The sequence below is a fragment of the Molossus molossus genome, unplaced genomic scaffold (assembly GCF_014108415.1).
Source record: "Molossus molossus isolate mMolMol1 unplaced genomic scaffold, mMolMol1.p scaffold_m16_p_14, whole genome shotgun sequence".
NCBI lineage: Eukaryota > Metazoa > Chordata > Mammalia > Chiroptera > Molossidae > Molossus > Molossus molossus.
In genome coordinates this window covers 39,516,761-39,539,130 of record NW_023425349.1, presented here as the reverse complement: position 1 = coordinate 39,539,130, position 22,370 = coordinate 39,516,761, and the positions used below count along the sequence as shown (strand labels likewise).

The window sequence follows — 22,370 nt, the reverse complement described above, 5'->3', positions numbered from 1 at the left end:
AATGGGAAATGAGCTTTTAGAATTTGGAATAGCCACTGTAGGAATCTTTCCAAGTCAGAAAGAGATGAATCAAGACTGTTAAGTAGAAATAAGGATATGGTAAAAGTTAGACAGCACTGATTTTCAGAACAGAACATTAGCACTGTTTTTTCAGCAATACCTGGCAACCCAGGAATTAATGCTGTGTACTGGCAAACAGGGAATAAAAGAAAATCAAGGAAAAAGAAAGCATTCACATATAAGATAAATAACAGGTTCATGGTTTAAGAGAAAGTAAGATAGAAGACTAGAGGTTGTCATCAGAAATAGATTTGTAAGTCTCTATATGATGAGATCTTTTTTTTTTTCTTAACCCTCACCCAAGGATGTTTTTATTGATTTGAGAAAGAGAGGAAGGGAGAAAGAGAGAGAAACATCAATTGGTTGCTTCCCGTACACTCCCTGACTGGGGATCAAACACCCAGCCTAGGTATGTGCCCTGACCAAGAATCAAACGTGAAACCTTTTGGTGTACAGGATGATGCTCCAACTGAGCCACCTGACCAGAGTAAGATCCTTTTTTAAAAACAGTATTTTAAAAATGTGAATGACAAGCAAAATAGAGACAAACTCACAGAGAGCAGTCTGACAGCTGTGTGTGGGGGTGGGAGGTAAAGGGACTGGTTGGAGAGGTAGAGGGATTGAGCAAAAAAGAAAGAAAATCATAGACACTGAAAACAGTGTGGTGTTTGCCGGAAGGGAGTGGGAGAAGGTAGAGGAAGGTATAGAGGGGATAAATGGTGATGGCCAGAGACTTGACTTGGGGCGGTGAACACACAAGACAGTGCACAGATGATGTGTTGTAGAATTATGCACCTGAAATCGGTATAATTTTGTTAACCAGTATAACCCAATAAATTCATTAAAATGGAGAAAAAGAAATAAAATAAAAATGTGAATATCATTCTTAGCTTGTGCGCCTTATAAAAACAAACTACTGCCCTGGCCGGTTTGGCTCAGCGGTTAGAGCGTCGGCCTGCGGTCCTGAGAGACCCGGGTTTGGTTCCCGCTAAGGGCACGTGCCTCGGTTGCAGTTTGTCCCCGGCCCTGGTTGGTCGTGAGGGTGGCAGCCACTCGATGTGTTCCTTTCACATCGATGTTTCTCTCTCTCTCTCTCTGTTCCTCTCTCCCTCCCACTCAACCCCTGGTCTACAGGATAAAAATCTGACTTATTTTCACATTAAAAGACCTTTATAATCTAAATGCAATCTATTTCTCCAGTCATATTATCCCACACTCACTTAACTCTATACTTCTTAGATGCAGAATTTTTCCGTTTCCTGAATATTCCGTCTAAGGCCTTTCATAACTCCGGGTCTTTGTTCTTACAAATCCCTTAGGCTTTCTCCAATTCTCAGCTTACACAGTTATTTATTCATCATTCAAAGTCCATCCCAAATGTCACTTCTTTTTGTACCTTTCACAATTTACTTGAGTGATCTATTAACCTTTTCTATTCAAAATTTCTTCCTTGTTCACATCTCTCCTAAAGCCTTCATCATGCTGAATGATATTCTTTTTATAGGTCTATCTCCTCCAATCCCCACTACTTTGCACGTCTAAGGAAAGGATGGTCTTATCCATCTTGGTATTCCGACTCCCCTCCACTGGAGCCTAATAGTGCCTAGTATATAGCACATATTCAATAAATATTCACCAATGAATGAAGTACTTCATACTTTTTAATATAAACATCTATGACTAAGACAAATCCTAAAGCTATACCTTAACAGAATCACAACTGGATTCCACTGCGTATGTTTTTGTTTTGTTTTTTAAGAAAAATTGTATTTTAGTTTTATTGTGATTTTTAAGAGAATTTTCTATTTTACATGCCTGGTTGTGTTCATGAGCTGCACAATTATCTGTTCCATTATATTCTGTAAGCTGTTCTCTTCTTTTTTCTCTAGTAAGAATTTTATGAACATCATCTTCCAGTCTATTGAAGAATCCTCCATCATGTGATAAAGTCTGAGAAGAACTCAATTCCTGTCAAAAATGAATTTTGATTTACTATCATTTAACACAAAAGTGTATGCATTTAATAAGCCTAGTCAGCCAATAAAAAGAAAATGAAAAAAAAAGGGTAACTAAGAGACTATCAACCATCTAATTCTCCTCTATCTCCAGAAGATAAACAGTAGAGACACATTTTGAAATGTTTTCATACTTCTTCATATTTTCTAAGTCGGGTATTACTTGATTAAAAAAAAATTTAATCCATATACTATACAATTCAGCCATTTAATGTGCACAATTCAATGGTTTTAAGTATTCTCACAGAGTTGTACAATCATAACCAAAATCAATTTTATAACAGTTTCATCCCTAAAAAGAAACCCTGAAGCTTTTAGTGGTCATTCCTCATTTCTTCCTAATACCTGCCCTGCCCCCATCCCAGTTGTCCCCTGGGCAAGACTACTTTCTGTCAGTATAGATTTGGCTACTCTAGACATATAACATAAATGAATTCATATAAAATGTGGTCTTTCTTCACTGGCTTCTTTCACTTAGCAAAATGTTTTCAAGGTTCATCTATATTATAGTATGTATCACTACTTCATTCCTATTGCCAAATAATATCTCATTGATGGATACACCACATTTTATTTCTCCCTTCACTGACTGATAGGCATTTGGGTTGTTTTCATTTTTGGCAATTGTGTATAATGCTGTTATAAATATTCAAGCACGAGTTTTTGTATGGACATGTTTTCAATTCTCTCAGGTATATATATGCCTTGAAGTAGAATTGCTGAGACATATGGTAATTCTATGTTTAATCTTTTAAGGAACTGCCAGATCGCTTTTCAAAGTAGCCAGACTATTTTACAATCCCACTAACAGTGCATGAGAATTCTAATTTCTTCACATTCTCACCAAAATTTATTATCTGTCCTTTTCTTTTAATCCTCACCCAAGGATAAGTTTTTTTATTGATTTTTAGAGAGAAAGGGAGAGAAAGAGAGGAGAGAGAAACATCAATGTGAGAGAAAAGTATCAATCGGTTGCCTCTTGTATGCACCCTGACCGGGGATCGAACCCTCAACCTAGGTATGTGTCCCAACCAGGAATCAAACACATAAGCTTTAGGTATATGGGACAACACTCCAACTGAGCTACCTGGTCAAGGATTTTTTTTTTTTTTTTTATTGATTTGAGAGAGAGAGGAAGAGAAAGAGAAACATCAATTTGTTGTTCCACTTATTCATGCATTCATTGGCTGATTCTTATACGTGCCCTGACCAGGGATCAAACCTGCAACCTTGGTGTATTAGGATGATGCTCTAGCCAGATGAACTACCTGGCAACAGGAATAGGTGTGGAAAGGTATTTCATTGTGGTTTTGAGTTGCATTTCTCTGATGCCTTGTTTCAAGTACTTATTGGACATTTACATATCTTTTTGGAAATATGTCCACTCAGATCCTTTGCCCACTTTTTAATTAGGTTGCTTTTATTTTTGCATTCTAAGAGTTCTTTATATATTCTATAGATACAAGTCTCTTACCAAATATATGATTAGCAAATATTTTCTCCCATCCTGTCGGTTCTCTTTTCACATTCTTGAAGGTGTCCTTTGTATCACAAAAGTTTTTAATTTTGACAAAGTTCAATTATCCAAGAAACCACTGCATAACTCAAGGTCACAAAGAGTTACTACTATATTTTCTTCCATGAGCTTTAGTTTTAACTCTTACATTTAGGTCTATAATTTATTTTCAGTTATTTTCTGTGCATGGTGTGAAGAAGAGGGTCTAAATTCATTTTTTTTCTCCCTTTTTATTAAATTTATTGGGGTGACACTAGTTAACAAAGTTATATAGGTTTCAGGTGCACAATTCTACATACAACACATCATCTGTACACTGTATTGTATGTTCAACACCCCAACAAATCCATTCTTTTTCATGTAGATATCAGCATCACCTGCTGCAAAGATTACTCTTTCTCCACTGAATTCTTTTGGCACCCTTGTTCAAAATCAACTGAACATAAATGTACAGGTTTCTTTTCTGGAGTTTTAATTTAAAGTTAAATACACTTGCCCATGAGTCATTATATTGCTAAGTGGTACAGATATATACCACTAAATGGTAGACTCTAAGTCTACTGTTTGAAAAAATAAATTCTGCTATACTCCACTAAGATTTCATTTTAAAGCAACCTTTATGGCTACTATTACATCATACTAGACTGGCTTGATTATTGCACCTTCGTATTCCTCAATTTTTACAATACATTTAAAAATAATTTCACATAAATTATATACATCAATGATAGAGATAAAATTTTATTATAATCTACTCAATTACATAAAATTACAAAATTTACATATTCTCCAAGAAAAGTAGCATTGCCTTTCTAACTTAATGTTTCAAAGTCAGAGAATGGAGAAAATGTCCCTCTCACTCTCATTGGTTCCACCTAAGTCCTACATTTTTGAGCAATAATATCCTAATTTTATCCATTTTAATTGAATTCATGAGCAAATGACCCAACAGTTCATTGACTGCTCATCCTTTTCCCTTTACGTTATGTTAGAAAGTGTCTGAGAGAGAAAAAAAAAAAAAAAAGTTATCAATGCTTAATAGCTATACAAATGACATTAAGGACTACAACTCCCACAGGGCAGTGGGCCATGGTTCCCACATTGCCACCGTGGGCCAGCCACCTTGCAGCAGATTTGCTGCCATGGTGGGGGAAAGGCAGGAAGATGGCTGACATGGTCATGGGCAGAGACAAGTGCAGGGAGCCATGCCTCATGTTGCTGCCCTGTCCCACATCCAGGTCCTCATGAAGATATCCCGAGTTGTCCAGCATCAACCAGGAGGCGCTCCTGCTCACAGCTAAGGCTATGGAACTCTTTGTTCAATATCTAGCCACCTATTCCAATATGCATGGCAGTGGAAAAGAAAAGAAAGCACTTACTTATGCCCAGCCAGTGTGGCTCAGTGGATTGATCATTGTCGCATGGACTGAGATATCCCGGTATCATTCCCAGTCAGGGCATATACCCAGGTTTTGGGCTCGATTCCCAGTAGGGAATGTGCAGGAAGCAGCCCATCGATGTGTCTCTCTCACATCGATGTTTCTATCTCTCTCTCCTCTCTAAAAAATCAGTAAAAACTTAAAACAAAAAAAAGGCACAATGATTTATCAAATACTGCAAAGAAATTGGAAACTTTTCCGTTTCTTGCCAAAAAAGATATTAGCTAGTAAATATCTGAAAATGCTTAAGGAGAAAAGGGAAGAAGAGGAAGGGGAGAACAACAACGCTGATGACAGTGATGATGATGATGAAGTGGAATCCTAAACCCCAAACAAAATGCTTTAAAAGTCAGCCTGATGCAAAAAAATGGAACTAGACCATCAACTTACACCATACACAAGAATAAACTCAAAATGGATAAAAGACTTAAATATGGCTCATGAATCCATAAAAATCCTGGAAGAAACTGTAGGCAACCAAATTTCAGACATCATACGTAGCAGAATTTTCACTGATACATCCCCTAAGGTAACAGAAACAAAGGAGAAAATGAACACATGGGACTACATCAAACTACAAAGCTTCTGCACAGCAAAAGATACAATCGTCGAAATGGAAAGGCAGCCCACTGTTTGGGAGAGCATAATTGCCAATGATATATCAGATAAGGAGTTGATTTCCAATATGTATAGAGTGCTCATACAATTCAACAAAAGGAAGATAACCCAATTAAAAAATGGGCAGAGAAGCTAAATAGACACCTCTCCAAACAGGACATACAAATGGCCAAGAGACATATGACGAAATGCTCAACATCACTAATCATCAGAGAGATGCAAATTAAAACAACAATGAGGTATCACCTCATACCTGTCAGAATGGCCGCCATCAATAAATCATCAAACAAGTGTTGGAGAGGGTGTGGAGAAAAGGGGACTCTAGTACACTGCTGGTGGGAATGCAGACTGGTGCAGCCACTACGGAAAACAATATGGTGTTACCTCAAAAAATTAAAATTTGAACTGCCATTTGACCCAGTGATCCCACTTCTAGGAATATACCCTAAGAAGCCTGAAACACCAATCAGAAAGAATGTATGTACCCCCATGTTCATAGCAAGCACTATTTACAATAGCCAAGATCTGGAAACAGCCCAAGTGTCCATCAGTAGACAAATGGATAAAAAAGCTGTGGTACATACACACAATGGAGTACTACGCAGCTGTAAGAAAGAAAGATCTCTTATCCTTTGAGACTACATGGAGGGACCTGGAAAGTATTATCCTAAGTGAAATAAGCCAAACAGAGTAAGACAAGTATCCTATGATCTTACTTATTTGTGGAATATAATGAACATAACAGTCTGAGGAATGGGGTAGTCCCAGAGACATGGAAGTGGGGTGCAGACTGACAAGCCCTTGAAGAAGGGGTGGTGGGGGAGAGATAAACCACAGAACTTATATGCATGTATGCATGAACAATGGACATGGACAACAAAGCTGGGGACAGGGCAGGAGGGAGGGGAAGGGGGGAATCAGTGGGGGGGGGGGGAAACATCTGTAACAAAAATAAATTAATTAATTAAAATAAATAAAAGTCAGACTGGTGAGAACCCTCCTGGATTAGCACAACACTGTGCAACTTTAGTCTCTTCACTTTTCAGAGACTTCGAAGACCATGTTTTTAGTTTGTTTTTTAAAATCAATTTTAAAATTAAAAATTTGTACAGCACTTTATATTTTACAAAGGACTTACACAAACATCACTTTATTTGAATCTTATCAACACTACAAGAGGATGATAAAATAAGAATTATTTCCCACGGCTTCATGAAAGTTAAATACACTTGCCCATGAGTCATTATATTGCTAAGTAGTATAGATATAACTCTAAGTCTACTGCTTCAAAAAATAATTCTGGTATACTCCACTAAGATTTCATTTAAAGCAATGCTTAAAAACACTACTGAGCTTCTGTGAAATAAATAGCAGGGTGATAGCAACTAATCAGCTTCTGGATTTCACTTCCCTCAATACTGCAGTTCCACAAAACAGAAACAGAGGCATGGTTACATGGAACAGACTAGACTGACAGCTGTCAGAGGGGAGGGGGGCTTGAAGGGGCTGAATGAAAAAAGGTGAAGGGATTAGGCAAACACACACACACAGATGCAGAAAACAGTGTGATAATAGCCCAAGGGAAAGGGGGTTGGGGATAAGTGAAGGTGGGAAAAGGGGAGAGAGGGGACAGAAAGAGACTTAGCATTGGGTGATGGGCACAAGATGCAGTGTGTTGATGATTTGTTGAGTGTACACTTGAAACCTGTATGGTTTTGTAAACCAACATCATTCCAATAAATTCAATTTTAAAAAAAGACTGCAGTTCCAGTAGTGTTCTGTTTGTTGTTTGTTTTCTAAATATATTGATTTTTAGAAAGAGAGGAAGGGAAGGGGGGGGAGAGAAACATCAATGTGAGGTGGAAACATCGATCAGCTGCCTCCAGCATAACTAGGGATCCAGCCTCAACCCAGGCATGTGCCCTGACCTGAAATCAAACCAGCAACCTTTTGGTGCATGGGACGATGCCCAACCAACTGAGCCACACAGGCCAGGGCACTGTGTCCTATTTTTTTTATAGCTGCTACCATTACCAGCATGCTTATCCCAAAGGGTACTCTGTTTCTGAGTATTTTTTAGTGAGGCATAAAATTTCTTTTCAGCCTAAGGATAAAATCTTTCAAAAGATACCTTGATAAGAAACTACAGGGAAAAGAAGCAGAAATAAATCCACCACGAGAACCCCCCCATACATACCCCAAAAGAAAAAAGTACAAAAATGTGGCAAACATAAGAACACAGACTTTAAAATTTAATATCTAGCCAACTCAATGTTAATTTAAGTCAAATCACGAACACTTATTATGTGCCAAGCATATAATGTAAAATACAATATACAATAGTTCTATAAGTATAGCCCTATAGATCACTGGAACATAATTGATAGGCTAGACATAAGCCTTCACATTTATGATAAATTTATTTATTTTTAATGTGTCAAGGTACTTCATTAAGGAAACAAGACTATTTTCAACAAATGGTGCTAGGATAACCAAGATGAAACCAATTAATTCCTAGAAACACAAAACCTACCAAGATTAAAGTACTAATAACAGAAAATCTGAATAGAACTGTAACTAGTAATGAGATTCAAAGAGTAATAAAAAGTCTCCCAACAAAGAAAAGCCCAGGACCTGATGGCCTCACTGGTGAATTCTACCTAACATTTAAAAAATACAAGAAAAGAAAACCACAGACCAATATCCCCTATGGACATTAATGCAAAAATCCTCAGCATACTAGCAAACAGAATTCAACAGCATATTAAAAGCATACATCATGACCCAGTCAACCCACAAAATGAGAAAAAGTATTTGCAAATCACATATCTGATAACAAATATCAAAAATGCAAATATTATATATAGATAGATACCCTAAAACTCAAAACGACAACCCAATTTAAAAATAAGCACTGACTTGAAAAAACATTTCTCTAAAGAAGATATATCAACAGCCAATAAGCAAATGTAAAGATGCTCAACATCACTAATCTTTAGGGAAACACAAATCAAAATAACAGTGAGATACCACCTGACACCATTTGGATGATTACTATTTAAAAAAAAAAAAAAAAAGCCCTGGCCGGTTTGGCTTCGCAGTTAGAGCATTGGCCCACAGACCAGAGTCATGGGTTCATTCCCACCAAGGGCTCATACCCCAGTTGCAGTTCGTCCCCAGCCCTGGTTGGGGGTCGTTCAGGAGGCAACCAATTAATGTGTCTCTCACACAACGATGTTTCTCTCTCTCTCTCTTCCTCCTTCCCTCCCTCCCACTCTATCTGAAGATAAATGGAAAAATATCCTCAGGTAAGAATTAAAAAAAAAAAAAAAATCTAAAGAAAACAAGTGTTGACAAGAATGTGGAGAAACATCCTTGTACATTGTTGGTACAATCCCTGTGTAAAACAGTATGATTATTCCTCAAAATATTACAAATAGAATTACTATATGACTCAGCAATTCTACTTCTGGGTATATTCCTAAAAGGACTAAAAGAAGCCAGGCCAGTGTGGCTCAGTGGTTGAGCGTTCATACATGCATCAAGTGGTCGCTGGTTCAATTCCCAGTCAGGGCACATGCCCAGGTTGTGGGCCAAATCCCCAGTGTGGGGTATGCAGGAAGCAGCCAATGTTCTTTCTCATCAATGTTTCTATCTCTCTCTCCCTCTCCCTTCCTCTCTCTTTAAAATCAATAAAGAAAATAAGTATTTTAAATAAATAAAAGCAGGGTCTCTAAGAGACACTTATATACCCATGTTTACAGCAGTACTACTCACAATAGCTAACACATGGAAGCAACTCAAGTGTCCATTGACAAATGAATGGGTAAACAAAATGTGACACACACACTCACAAATATTATTCAGATATAAAAAGGAAGTAAATTCTGCAATATTCTTTAGCACGGATAAAACCTCAGGACATTAGGGTAAGTGAAAAAGTCAATCACAAAAAGGCAAATGCTGTGTAATTCTACTTATATGAGGTACTTAGAGTATTCAAAGTCATAGAGACAAAAAGTGAAATGGTGGTTGCCAATTCCTGGGGGGAGTGGGTGGGAAACCATTGTTTAATAGGTATAGATTTTCAGTTTTACAAGATGAAACGGCTATGAGATGGATGGTGGTAAAGCTGCACAACCATGTGAATGTACTTAATATCACTTCACTGTACCCTTAAAAATGGTTAGGATGGTAAATTTTACATTATCTGTATTTTGCCATAATTTAAGAAAAAAAATGGATTACAAACTTCAAAGGAAAACTAAAACTATAAAGCTGAAGAATAAACATAGTGGCCTTGGGTTAGGCAAAGAGTTATTACATGAACAACAAAAGCACAATCCATAAAAGAAATGAATAAACTAGACTTCATCAAAATTAAAAACTTTTGTGTTTCAAAAGACACCATTAAGGGAGGATTCCAAGAAGGTTGCAAAGAAGGTAGAAGTTACACTCATCTGTTCCTGGCCCCAAATTGATATACAGCTAAATTATAGAGCAATCAACCTGAATAGCTGAATGAAGGCTAGCTGAACTGAAATATTGTAACCAAGGATTTACAGAAGAAGCCACATAGAGACTGGGAAAAAGGGCAGAAATGCAGAAAGGGCTAGACCCTGAACCCAGGTGCAGCAGCTGAGAAGCCAGAGGGACATCGCAGCTGCACAATTCCCTTTCCCCAGAAGCATGGAGTCTCAATGAGCACTCCTACTGTTATAGCAACAGCCTAGGGAATGCACTGCCTGGTCTCCAAATGGGGGCAAGGTCACTCTGTCGTATACAGGTCTGGTGGAGGGGTCAGCTGGCTGCACCCAGTAGTGATTTTGGGGGTTCCTCTTTTTAGCAGAGACTCAGAGAGTGACTAAATTGTGTGGCTTTGGAAAGAGGGCAGGTCTCTCCCACCTGCTGAATCACTTTGCCGGCCCCATCCTGCTAAGATCAGATGCACAGGGGGACCAGAGCGGCATGCAGAGCTGGAACTTTTGGCTCTATCTTGCTGAGTTTTTCAGAACATGTATTCCAGGGAAGTCTTTCTTTGGAAGGCCCTAGGTGAAGACCAGGTAACTCAGGGGGAGGCAAACCTCAGGAAGCCTCGGTCATTTTATACATCCGCCCCCAGCTCAAAACTGGAAGAAGCCAACCCTTATACATAGGCTGGTCCCTCCCATACACACCCAGTCCCAGCAGGCAAGAGCCACAGACAGTGAACAGCATGGTAGTTCCAGACAAGTAGCCCAATGCTAATTACACACAATGTCTGACAGTGACCTGTATGGAAACCCTGCCCAAGTGATTCCAGAACCAACAAAACCAGTGGTGGGCTTCAAACCACACCCAAGTTCAACCCAACTAGCCACACAAGTGGCATATCCAAAAGGGAATTCCGGCAGGCACCGGACCCTGCTAGGAACAATTCCACGTCGAGGAACAGCCCCTACACAGCATCTCATACATGGTGATTGAGGTTTATCCTTATAGTCAGCCAGCCTGAAGTATTAACTCCACCCACAAAGGGCCAACAGCATTCAAGACTCAACAACAGGAGGGTGCACAGAAACATGCCTGGAGTACAGAGCTCAGGTAATTGGAATAGTGCTACTGAACCAGCAAGACACCTTCAACATGAAGCCATCAAAACAAGTTTGGGAGTCATAGCAGATCTAGCTAATACACAGAAACAAAATGGGAAGATAAAGAAATGTGCCCTGAATAAAAGAACATGAGAAATCCCCAGAAAAAGAATTAAATGAAATGAAAACAACTAAAATACCAGATGTACAGTTTAAAACAACAGTTATAAGGATGCTCAAGGACATCAGGGGTAGAAAAGATGATCTCAGTGAGAACTGATAGTAAGCATTAAAAAAAGACACAGAAACCATAAAAAAGAACCAGTCAGAAATAAAAAATACAATTATCATCTGAAATGAAGAATACACTAGAAGGAATCAATAGATGGAGCAGAGGATCAAATCAGTGATTTAGAGAACATAATACAGTAAGCACCCAAGCATATCATCAAAAAGAAAGAATTTTTAAAAAATGAGGAAGACTCTAAGACCTCTGGAACAAAAACAAGTGTAACAACATCCACATCATAGGAGTACAAGAAGAAGAGAGAAAGAGCAAGAAATAGAGAACCTGTTTGAAGAAATAATTGCCCAAAACTTCCCTAACCTGGTGAAAGAGAAAGTCACACAAGTTCAGAAAGCACAGAGAGTCCCAATCAAGATGAACCCAAAGAAGACCGCACCAAGACACATCATAATTAAAATGTCAAATATTATGACAAGGAGAGAATCATAAAACTATCAAGAGTTCGGCCAGTGTGGCTCAGTGGTTGAGCGTCAACCAAGAGGTTGCCAGTTCGATTCCCAGTCAGGACACATGCCCAGGTTGTGGGCCCAATCCCCAGTGTGGGGCATGAAGGAGGTGGCCAATCGATGTTCTCTCTCACTGATGTTTCTGTCTCTCCCCATCTCTCACTTCCTCTCTCTCTCTAAAATCAATAAATGAAAAAAAAAATTTTTTTTAAACAGCAAGAGAAAAGCAATTAGTTATCTACAAAGGAGTTCCCATAGGCTGTCAGCTGATTTTTTGACAAAAACACTTCAGGCCAGAAGGGACTGGCATGAAATATTCAAAGTGATAAAAAGCAAGGACCTACAACCAAGACTATTCCATTCAGCAAGGCTATCATTTAAAAATTAAAGGCAAAATAAAAAAATTCCTAGACAAAAAAAAAGCAAAAGGAGTTCATTACCACCAAACTGGTATTGCAAGAAATGTTAAAGGGCCTGCTTTAAGAAGAAGAAAAAAAAAAATTTAGAAAGTGAGAAATATAAATATAAAGAATAAAAGAGTAATAAATGACTACTTATCAATAATAACCTAAAATGTACATGATTAAATGTTCCAATCAAAAGACACAGGATAGCTAAATGGTTAAGAAAAGATGACCCATATATATGCTGTCTACAAGAGACCCACTTAAGAACAAAAAATGCACAGAGACTGAAAGTGAAGAAATGGAAAAAATATTCCACGTAAATGGAAATTTGAAAAAGCTGGGGTAGCAACACTAATATCCGACAAACAGACTTCAAAACACAAGCCATAACGAGACAAAAAAGGTAACTACATACATAATACTAAAGGGATCAATCCAACAACAGAATATAACCCTTGTAAACATTTATGCACCCAAAACAGAAGCACCTAAATATATAAAGAATATCGTAGTGGATATTAAGTGGGAGATCGACAGCAATAGTCATAGTAGAGGATTTTAACACCCCACTGTCATTAATGGATAGATCTTTCCAACAAAAAAATTAACAAGGCAACAGTGACGTTAACACACTGGACTGGATGCATTTAATCGATATTTACAAAACATTTCATCCCAAAGCAGCAGAATACACTCTTCTTAAGTACACGTGGAAAATTCTCAAAGACAGACCACACGTTATGACACAAAATATGTCTTAATAAATTCAAGAAAACTGAAGTCACATCAAGTATCTTCTCTGACCACAATGGTATGAAATGAAAAATCAAATGCAATTAAAAAAAAAAAACCTAAAAAATATTCAAACATATGGAAGCTAAATACTACGTCATCCAACAATGAATAGGTTACCTGGCCAGTGTGGTTCAGTGGCTGAGCATCAACCCATGCACCAAGAGGTAGCCAGTTCGATTCCCCGTCAGGGCACATGCTCAGGTTGTGGGCCCCATCCCCAGGGGGGGGCATGCAGGAGGTGGCCAATCAATGTTCTCACTCACTGATGTTTCTTCTCTCTCTCCCTCTCCCTTCCTCTCTCTCTAAAAGTCAATAAAGAAAAAGAAAACAATGAATGGGTTAACAATGTAATCAAGAAAGAAATGGAAAAATCACCTGGAAACAAATGAAAATGAACACACAACAACACCAGATATATTAAATGCGGCAAAAACAGTCCTGAGAGTTCATAGCATTACAGAAGCAAAAAAAATCTCTAAACAATCTAACCCTACACCTAAATGAACAAAAAACAAAGCCCAAAGTAGAAGGAAGGAAGTAATAAAGATTAGAGTGGGAATAAATGATATAGAGGCTAAAAATATATATATAAAAGATCAATGAAACTAAGAGCTGGTTCTTTGAAAAGATAAACAAGACTGACAAATCTTTAAAAAGACTCATCAAGCCCTGGCCAGTTTGGCTCAGCGGTTAGAGTGTCGGCCTGCGGCCCTGAGAGACCCGGGTTCGGTTCCCGCTAAGGGCACGTACTTCGGTTGCAGTTTGTCCCCGGTCCTGGTTGGTCGTGCGGGTGGCAGCCACTCGATGTGTCCCTTCACGTCGATGTTTCTCTCTCTCTCTCCCTCCCACTCTATCTGTACAAAAAAATGGAAAAATATCCTCGGGTGAGGATAAAAAAAATTAAAAAATAAAAAATAAATAAAAAGACTCATCAAGAAAAAAAAGAGAGAGGACCCAAATAAAATCAGAAATGAGAGGAGAATTAACAACTGACACCACAGAAATACAAAGGATTGTAAGAAAATACTATGAACAACTACATGCCAATAAACTGGACAACCTTAGTAAAATAGATAAATTCCTAGAAACATACAATCTTCCAAAACTGAATCAGGAAGAATTAGAAAACCTGAATAGACCAATTACAACTAATGAAATAAAAAAATAAAAAACTCCCAGCAAACAAAAGTCCAGGACCAGATGGTTTCACAAGCAAATTTTACCAAACATTCAAAAAAGAATACCTATCCTTCTCAAACTATTCCAAAAAAAGAGTAAGCAAGACTTCCAAGCTTTTTTAAGAGGCCAGCATTATCCTAACTCCAAAACCAGATAAAGACACTACAAAGGAAGAACATTATAGGCCAATATCCCTGATGAACACAGATGCTAAAATCCTAAACAAAATATTAGCAAACTGAATCCAGCAATACATTTAAAACACTATACACCATGATCAAGTGGGATTTATTCTGGGGATGCAAGGTTGGTACAATATTTGTAAATCAATAAACATGATACATCACATAAACAAAATGAAAGATAAAAATCACATCCTCATGCCCTGGCTGGTTTGGCTCAGTGATTAAAGTGTCAGTACTCAGACCAAAGGGTCGCAAGTTTGATTCCCGGTCAAGGGCACATACCTGGGTTGCAGGTTCAATCTTCGGCCCCAGTCGGTGGGTCATGCGGAGGCAGCCAATCAATGTGTCTCTCTCACACTGATGTTTCTCTTTCTCTCTATCCCTCCCTTGCTCCCTCCCATTCAAATATATATGGTGACGGAAGATGGTTTGACTTTGGGTGGTGGGCACACAAAGCAATATTCAGATCATGCATCATGAAAATAACTCTTGAAACCTATATGATCCTATTAACCGTTGTCACCCCAATAAATAAATAGACTTTTTAAAAAGAAGAAAAGCAAAAGAAAGAACTGCTCAACATAAAAGTGCTAGGACTTGCTGAGTTTAAAATAAAACTTCTCTTTCTCAAAAACAAAATAAAATAAAATAATAATTATAATGAAAGACAAAAATATATGCTATGTCATATACCTATGCTTATTTAAATACAACTTTTAGTAGAATGTATATTAAACAGATGAGATCCTGGTCAGTCTGCCTTTTTTTCCCCTTTCTTTCATGTCAGGAAAGAAGAAAAAGTAAGCATGGAATAGTTTATAGAAATTATTTTTCTCTCCACTAACAGTTGGGGGTAGTTTCTTAGGAATAAGGTGTACCATTTGTATCTGCTTACATGTCATTCACATAAAGCTAACATCCATTTAAATCAATGGATTAAAAAAATTGGAAATCCCAAGCCAGTATGGCTCAGTGGTTGAGCATCAACCTATGCTCCAAGAGGTTGCCAGTTCGAATCCTGGTCAGAGCACATGACCAGGTTGTGGGCCAAACCCCCAGTGGGGGGCATGCAGGAGGTGGTCAATCGATGTTCTCTCTCATGGATGCTTCCACCTCTCTGTCCCTCTCCCTTTCTCTCTCTATAAAATCAATAAAGAAAAAAAAAATTAAAAGTTTGGAAATCAATCCAAAAGCACATTTTCTACTAAAATTAATAGTCTATATTTATTTCTGGTCATTTAAATTTAATCTAAGAAATGGTTACAGTGGTTTGTAAATAACCTCAAAAGAATTTCTAGCCCTGGACGGTTTGACTCAGCAGTTAGGAGCGTTGGCCTGTAGACCAATGAGTTGTGTGTTCGATTCTGGTCAAGGGCATGGCATATACCTCAGTTAGAGTTTGTCCCGGCCCTGGTCAGGGTTGTGTGGGAAGCAGCCAGTCGATGTCTCTCTCTCTCTCTCTCTCTCTCTCTCTACCCTTCCCTCCCACTCTATCTGAAAATAAATGGAAAAATATCCTCGGGTTAGGATTGAAAAAAAATAATAATTCCTAGCATCTCTTTTACCAACAAATCAATTCTATGTTTGTGTGAATAGCTAAGAACTATGTTATTAATATAGTCACGGAATTATTTAAATGTTATTTTCATATACATGAATTTAATTTCTCTGATTTGTCAAGCAAATGCCTGCAACAACAAAAAAATGATCAAAAACCATATATGGCACAGCCGGTGTGGCTCGGTGGTTGAGTGTTGACCTATGTACCAAGAGGTCACCAGTTCGATTTCTGATCAAGACACATGCCCAGGTTGTGGGCCAAATCCCCAGCGGGGGACATGCAGGAGGCGGCCAATCAATGTTCTCTCTCCTTGATGTTTCTATCTCTCTCTCCCTCTCTCTTTAAAAATCAATAAAGGGAAAAAATATTTTTTAAAAAAAACCATATATGTATTCTAAAGTCAAACCAATGGATATATCTGGCCATTTGGAAAAAAAGCAATTAATGGAATAATTGACAAGATACTATATAAGAATAAAACTTTCAAATTATTATCTAAAAAAGTCAAAAGAACTCAACAACTTTTAATAGTATTCTCAATATTAAAATATATTTTATAGTTTCCCAATTCTAAAAGGTCTCTAGAGACTTTATGAAGTCTTTTTTTAAAAAGTATCAATAACACTAGGAAGTTATATCTACACTACCCTCTAATGATGAATGGTAAGAAAAGTATATGATCAGGTTAATCTTATGGGTATAAACTACATAATTACAGTTCATCTTACAATTTCTATAATTCCAAAATATCTAGAGACATGGTTTCAGGATGTTTTTAATAAAGATTAAAATACTGCCCTGGCCAGTTTGGCTCAGCGGTTAGAGCATCGGCCTGCGGTCCGGAGAGACCCAGGTTCGGTTCCCGCTAAGGGCACGTGCCTTGATTGCAGTTTGTCCCCGGCCCTGGTTGGTCGTGCGGGTGGCAGCCACTCGATGTGTCCCTTTCACGTCGATGTTTCTCTCTCTCTCTCTCTTCCTCTCTCTCCCTCCCACTCTATCTGTGCAAAAAATGGGAAAAGTGTCCTCGGGTGAGGATAAAAAAATAAATAAATAAATAAAATACAGACTGTTTCCCTAAAATTTTAACTTACATGTCATAACCTTTTGGATCACAGGCACACACAAATTAGGATGCTACAGCTAAATGATATTATAGTTCATGAAAATAATCACATATTTATTCTACAACAATATATTTCATATCCTTATAATTGCCAGAAACATAGACTGAGTTTACTCATTAAAAACCTATGGTTATGACTCAAAAAAGACTTCCTGCTAAAAACACTGAATTATTATTCTTATAATCAAGTATTGTCTAAAATAAAGATGGTTACACTTACCTCTGTCTTTTTACTAATGTGATCTGTAAAACAAAATAGTGACATTTCATTGAAGGAAATCAACATATAAAAGTATTTTAATATGTAAAAAATTTTTAAACAAAGTAACTGAAAAGAATTTCAAAATGACAATGAGTTTCAGAAGTCATTTGGGGGTTGCCTAGGAACAATCAGATTTATTTTTCTAGGAATAAGATGTTAAAATTCAGTATATAACTATTAATTTGTTCAGCTTAGGGACTAAGTCTTATATCTCAGTAAATGCCACCCATAACAAGGAGTATTATTATATTTTAAACATTTTAATTCCACATCATTTAAGTTTTTGATTTCACATAATATTTTTGGGAGGAGGAGAGAACCTGAGGGGGTACAAATATGTCTAAAATCAAATCACAGGATAGTGTGACTGCAAAAACTATACAGATTACTGCCTTTGTGAAATAAAATAAAAAGTCAAATAGTAATTTGTGTCCTTTAAAACTATTGGCTAGTTTTTTTAATTTTAAATACATGATAGTGATTTGATATACTATAAAAATTCTAAAATTAATGTATATTTATAGAATGAATACAAAAAGAAGGCAAAACAAATATACCTAGATTAAACAAATAATTTAGTAACAATACAGCATTTATGAAAAGGGATTATAGAATGAGGAAAAGGAAGACATAAAGGAATCCACAGAGAAGGCTGAAACTAAAGTACAAACAGGGAACAAGTATTCTTATTTAAATGGAAAATGATCAGGATATCTAATGTTTAATAATGCTTCTTGTGGACAGCAGAAATTCTCCATTCTCAGGGTCTAATAATTGAATAAAATAGCTTTCTTATGACTGAGAATCTAAAAGCTGAACCAGTTCTCTAAAGCATTCATTGATCAAGAATAGAGTCCAGCCCTGGCCGGTTTGGCTCAGAGGTTAGAGCGTCAGCCTGTGGTCCAGAGACCCAGGTTCGGTTCCCACTAAGGGCACGTACCTCGGATGCGGTTTGTCCCTGGCCCTGGCTGGGTCGTGCAGGAGGAAGCCACTCAATGTGTCCCTTTCACGTCGTTTCTCTCTCTCTTTCTCTCCCTCCCACTCTATCTGAACAAAAAATGGAAAAATGCCCTCGGGTGAGGATAAAAAAAATAAAATAAAAAAAAAAGAATAGAGTCCATACCATAAACACGGTAAATGTCAAAATCACAAGTTTCAGATCTAACTACCAAATTCTGTTAAGTTACACATTCTACTAGCCTATTCTACTTAGCATACAATAGGATGCCAGAACCTGAGAAAGAATGTATTAATCATGTCTTATAACAGCTGTACAGTTTCCCTTTGACAGTATCATCCTGACAACTTTCTCAGTCTACCTAATAAATTTATATAATATTTAATAAATCAAACATATGGAAAATAAATTGTTTTAAAAAGCATTCTTTTCATGTTTCTGCTTAGTCTTAAGGAAATATTTCTTACATAAAATTTTTCTTACTAAAATTGAAAATTTTATTTTAATGTACATCTGTTCTTTTAACCCGAAAACAAAGCAACTTTCCTAATCCTTAAAGGAAAGCAATATAGTCCTCTAAATTTATTCCTACTTTCACAGATAGGCCTGTTACTGAAAACAGTAGAGTTTTTTGTTTTTTTTAGATTATTGCTATGGTATTATTAATCCTCACAGACAAATGCCCCAAGTATTGAGGCTAAATTCATTTAAATCAAATAGGTTGCTCTGTCAATGAACAAACAGCTGTCTTTTGATTAGCAATTACTCTGACCAGTATAAGCATAATGCTGTTCAAAAAATTTTCTGACTGTGCTGTCTGATATGGAAGCTTCCAGTCACATGGGCTACTGAGCATTTGAAATGTGGCTAATGCAACTAAGGAATTTTTTACTTTAGTTCATTTTAACTAACTTCTATTTAAGTAGTCACACATGAATAATGGCTACCATAAAATACAGTACAGATCTAGGGTTTTTACCATTTCCAGTATCAAAAATAAAGTGCTTTGTGGTCTGTCTTCAAAAATTCAGTAGATCATGTAATTTCCTTGTCTTCTCTTTTTGATAAAAAAAAAAATTATAAATAATATTACAAAGAGTTTCCTGGTAATAAGTCTCACTCTAAAAATTTGTATTTTAAGTTTATAAGATGTAGTTCCAGATAACTTGAGAAGGTTAACCAGTAATAGATGAAACCTGAAGAAACTATTCCTGATCTCATTTAAGCCAAATCACTATCTGTATAAGGACAATAATATGTTTCGTGATTACTTAAAAACTACAAATGTCAATTTTTATTTTCAGTGATTTTTAGGAAAGGTACAAATTCAGAAGTACAAAGAGATAAATTCTAGTTTTATGGGATTTTAATGATTGATTTTAAATTACTTTCACCACCAATGGTTTATTTCCAAACAGGTTTATATTCTACATTCTAAGCAGATTAACAATTTTTAATTATTTTAAAAATTAAAAAGGTACTTACAACTCAAGTATACAAAGACTTAGAACAGTTACTCTAGCATAAAAATTGCATACATATATTACCTTCAGATTGAAAATCTTTTAGTGATACTGTGAGAGGTTTGTCTTTTCCCTGATGATTCTTTCGTTTATCTTTTTTATTCATAACCTTTGACTGAGTTGAAGCATTTTCATTATTTTCATATTCCTGAAAAGAATTACAGACAATCATTAAGCTTAGTTTACATTAATAAAATTAACTCACCAAAAGGTAATATGCTTTTTAAAGTTTTCTTTTTAAAGATAAAAGGTAAATAAAACAAAAAATTAGGCTAGCCAATTTATATAAAAGGATGCCTGTTTATTTATATACTCAATCTCTTGCCTCTTAAACATTAAAATAAAAAACCCTCCTACATGCCACTCTCTTCACTTCTGGACCAAACTTAAAACAATAATCTACCATCAATTTGCTTTCTCACTCTCCCCCACAACCCCCAAAATCTGACTTGTGCTGTACTTTGACAGTAAAATTAAGGTCAACTTCCTTTTAAATGCCAAATCCAAAGGACATTATTTTTCAAGCATTTCTTGATTTTCTCAATACATTTCTGACTACTTTTGAGTCTCCTTTCACTGGCTTCTCTTTTCCCAACTCTGTTCTTTAAAAATGTAGCTTCTATTCACTATTACATTCTAACCCATTCTTATGCTTTATACACATTATTCTTCACACTCAAAGTTTAAAGTTCTACCTATACAATGATCATTTCTGTATGTACAGACAACTCAACTGGGATGTTCAATAAGCACCTCCAATTCTCTACTAAGGACTGATCCTCTACTAATTACCTTAAAGCCACCATCATCTATAAACTGTCTAGGCCAGAAACCTCAGTCATCCTTGCCTACTCTTTCTACACACTTCATATCCAAAGTAGTCAGTACATCTTGTTGAGTTTATTTCCCAAAGCTCTCTTAAATCTATTCTCTTTTCTTCATACTTTCTGTTATTTCCCCTATCTTCTTTTATTTGACATGCAACACCCTCTAATTTTAGCCCCTCAATCCATCTTCTACACCTGCTACAGTATAAGTTTCTAAAATAAAAACCCAAAATCAATCTAAAAGTTAAAAATATTCAATAGTTCTCTGCATATGTATAAAACCTAATCTCCTTACACAAGGTTCTTTATACCTCATTCTTCTGGCAGTATCTCTAGCAACTCTAGGTCCCTAAATTATAGTTTTTCAAATATGCTATACTCTTTCACATGTACATATCTTATATGCTTGCCACTCCTCCCAAGAATGATGACTTTCCACTTATCTACCCTGTGAACTTCCAATAAATTTAGTAAGATCCTCTTTTAAGAATCCTTTCCTAAAATCCACTCCCATCAAAAGCACAGAAAATTCTTCCAGCTTTCTGAATTCCCATTGCACTGAGAACATACACTTCTCAAGACTATACACCATAAATATATATGTATGTCTTCCTCCACTAAACCTAAGGGATGGGACCATGCATGTCTTAATCTTTCTATTGTGTTTCTAGCACATTTTGTCTATTCAAAAAAATATTTGGTGAATAAGTGATAGAACAGAATAGAAAATGCCATCCCAAACCTTAGTTATTATAAAAAAAAATCCTTAAGCTAAAGTATAGTTTTTAATTTAAAATAACTGACTTAAAACTTAATGTCTACATCTATGTAATCACATCAAACTAACCAACACATATAAAAGGTATTCCTCCATTCTCTGAGAGTTATTATTGTTTAATAAAACTAATGTTTTTGGTACTATGCCTATGACTGTGCCAAGAAAACTGCCTGGAAGCATGATATTTTATCAACACCATCTACTCTACTCCTCCTTTAAAAATACAGCTAATCATTTTAACTTTAGAATCTAGATATATCTAACAACAACACATCATTATAGTATAATTTCAATTTGATAAATTTTATCATCAAATTGAGCAAATCAGGAAGACTTTTCCAGTGTAACCCTAAAGTCCATTAAATGTTTTAGTCATAGTAAAGCTATCTGTATTCATTTTTGTAACTGCCAGGTTTTGTCTAAATGGACAAGTAACAACAGGATTGTGGCTACTCTTGATTTTTCAGGATAACAGAAATAAACAAGGAAAATTAAACTAACACAGTGTACAAAAGTCCAATTCATTGGCTTTTTCCCTCTTCCCTTTAGCTATGAAAAAAAATGGTAAAATCATCTACTGTGAATGTTAATTATTCTTTTCCCTTCAAGTTGAGTGAAGAAGCTAGTGTACAATGATATAGTCTAAAGGCCCTTAAGCATGACCAGAGGCCATTTATGATCAACTACTGAGTAATCACAAGTTGAATAAATTTCCTGGATCAAAAAATTCCCAATACATGTAAAGGACTAAAGTTAAATAATATGAAAATAATATAAATGCTCAATTTAAATATAGAA

The 22,370-nt window shown here is 36.4% G+C and overlaps 1 protein-coding gene and 1 pseudogene across 2 annotated transcripts in view; one reads left to right on the top strand and one right to left on the bottom strand.

Moving 5' to 3' along the window:
- The window catches only part of GKAP1 (G kinase anchoring protein 1), a 58,987-nt gene that overhangs the window by 13,568 nt on the left and 23,049 nt on the right, over nt 1-22,370 (bottom strand). The window contains exons 5-7 of one of the 2 annotated variants that reach the window (XM_036261232.1): nt 19,992-20,115; nt 17,445-17,467; nt 1,876-2,028 (exon numbers count right to left, since the gene is read on the bottom strand). In XM_036261232.1, the coding sequence (XP_036117125.1) occupies nt 1,876-2,028; nt 17,445-17,467; nt 19,992-20,115 (300 nt within the window). The remainder of the gene's footprint in view (nt 1-1,875; nt 2,029-17,444; nt 17,468-19,991; nt 20,116-22,370) is intronic. The other variant, XM_036261233.1, reaches the window with a different exon arrangement.
- On the top strand, nt 4,756-5,355 carry LOC118629682 (annotated as a pseudogene).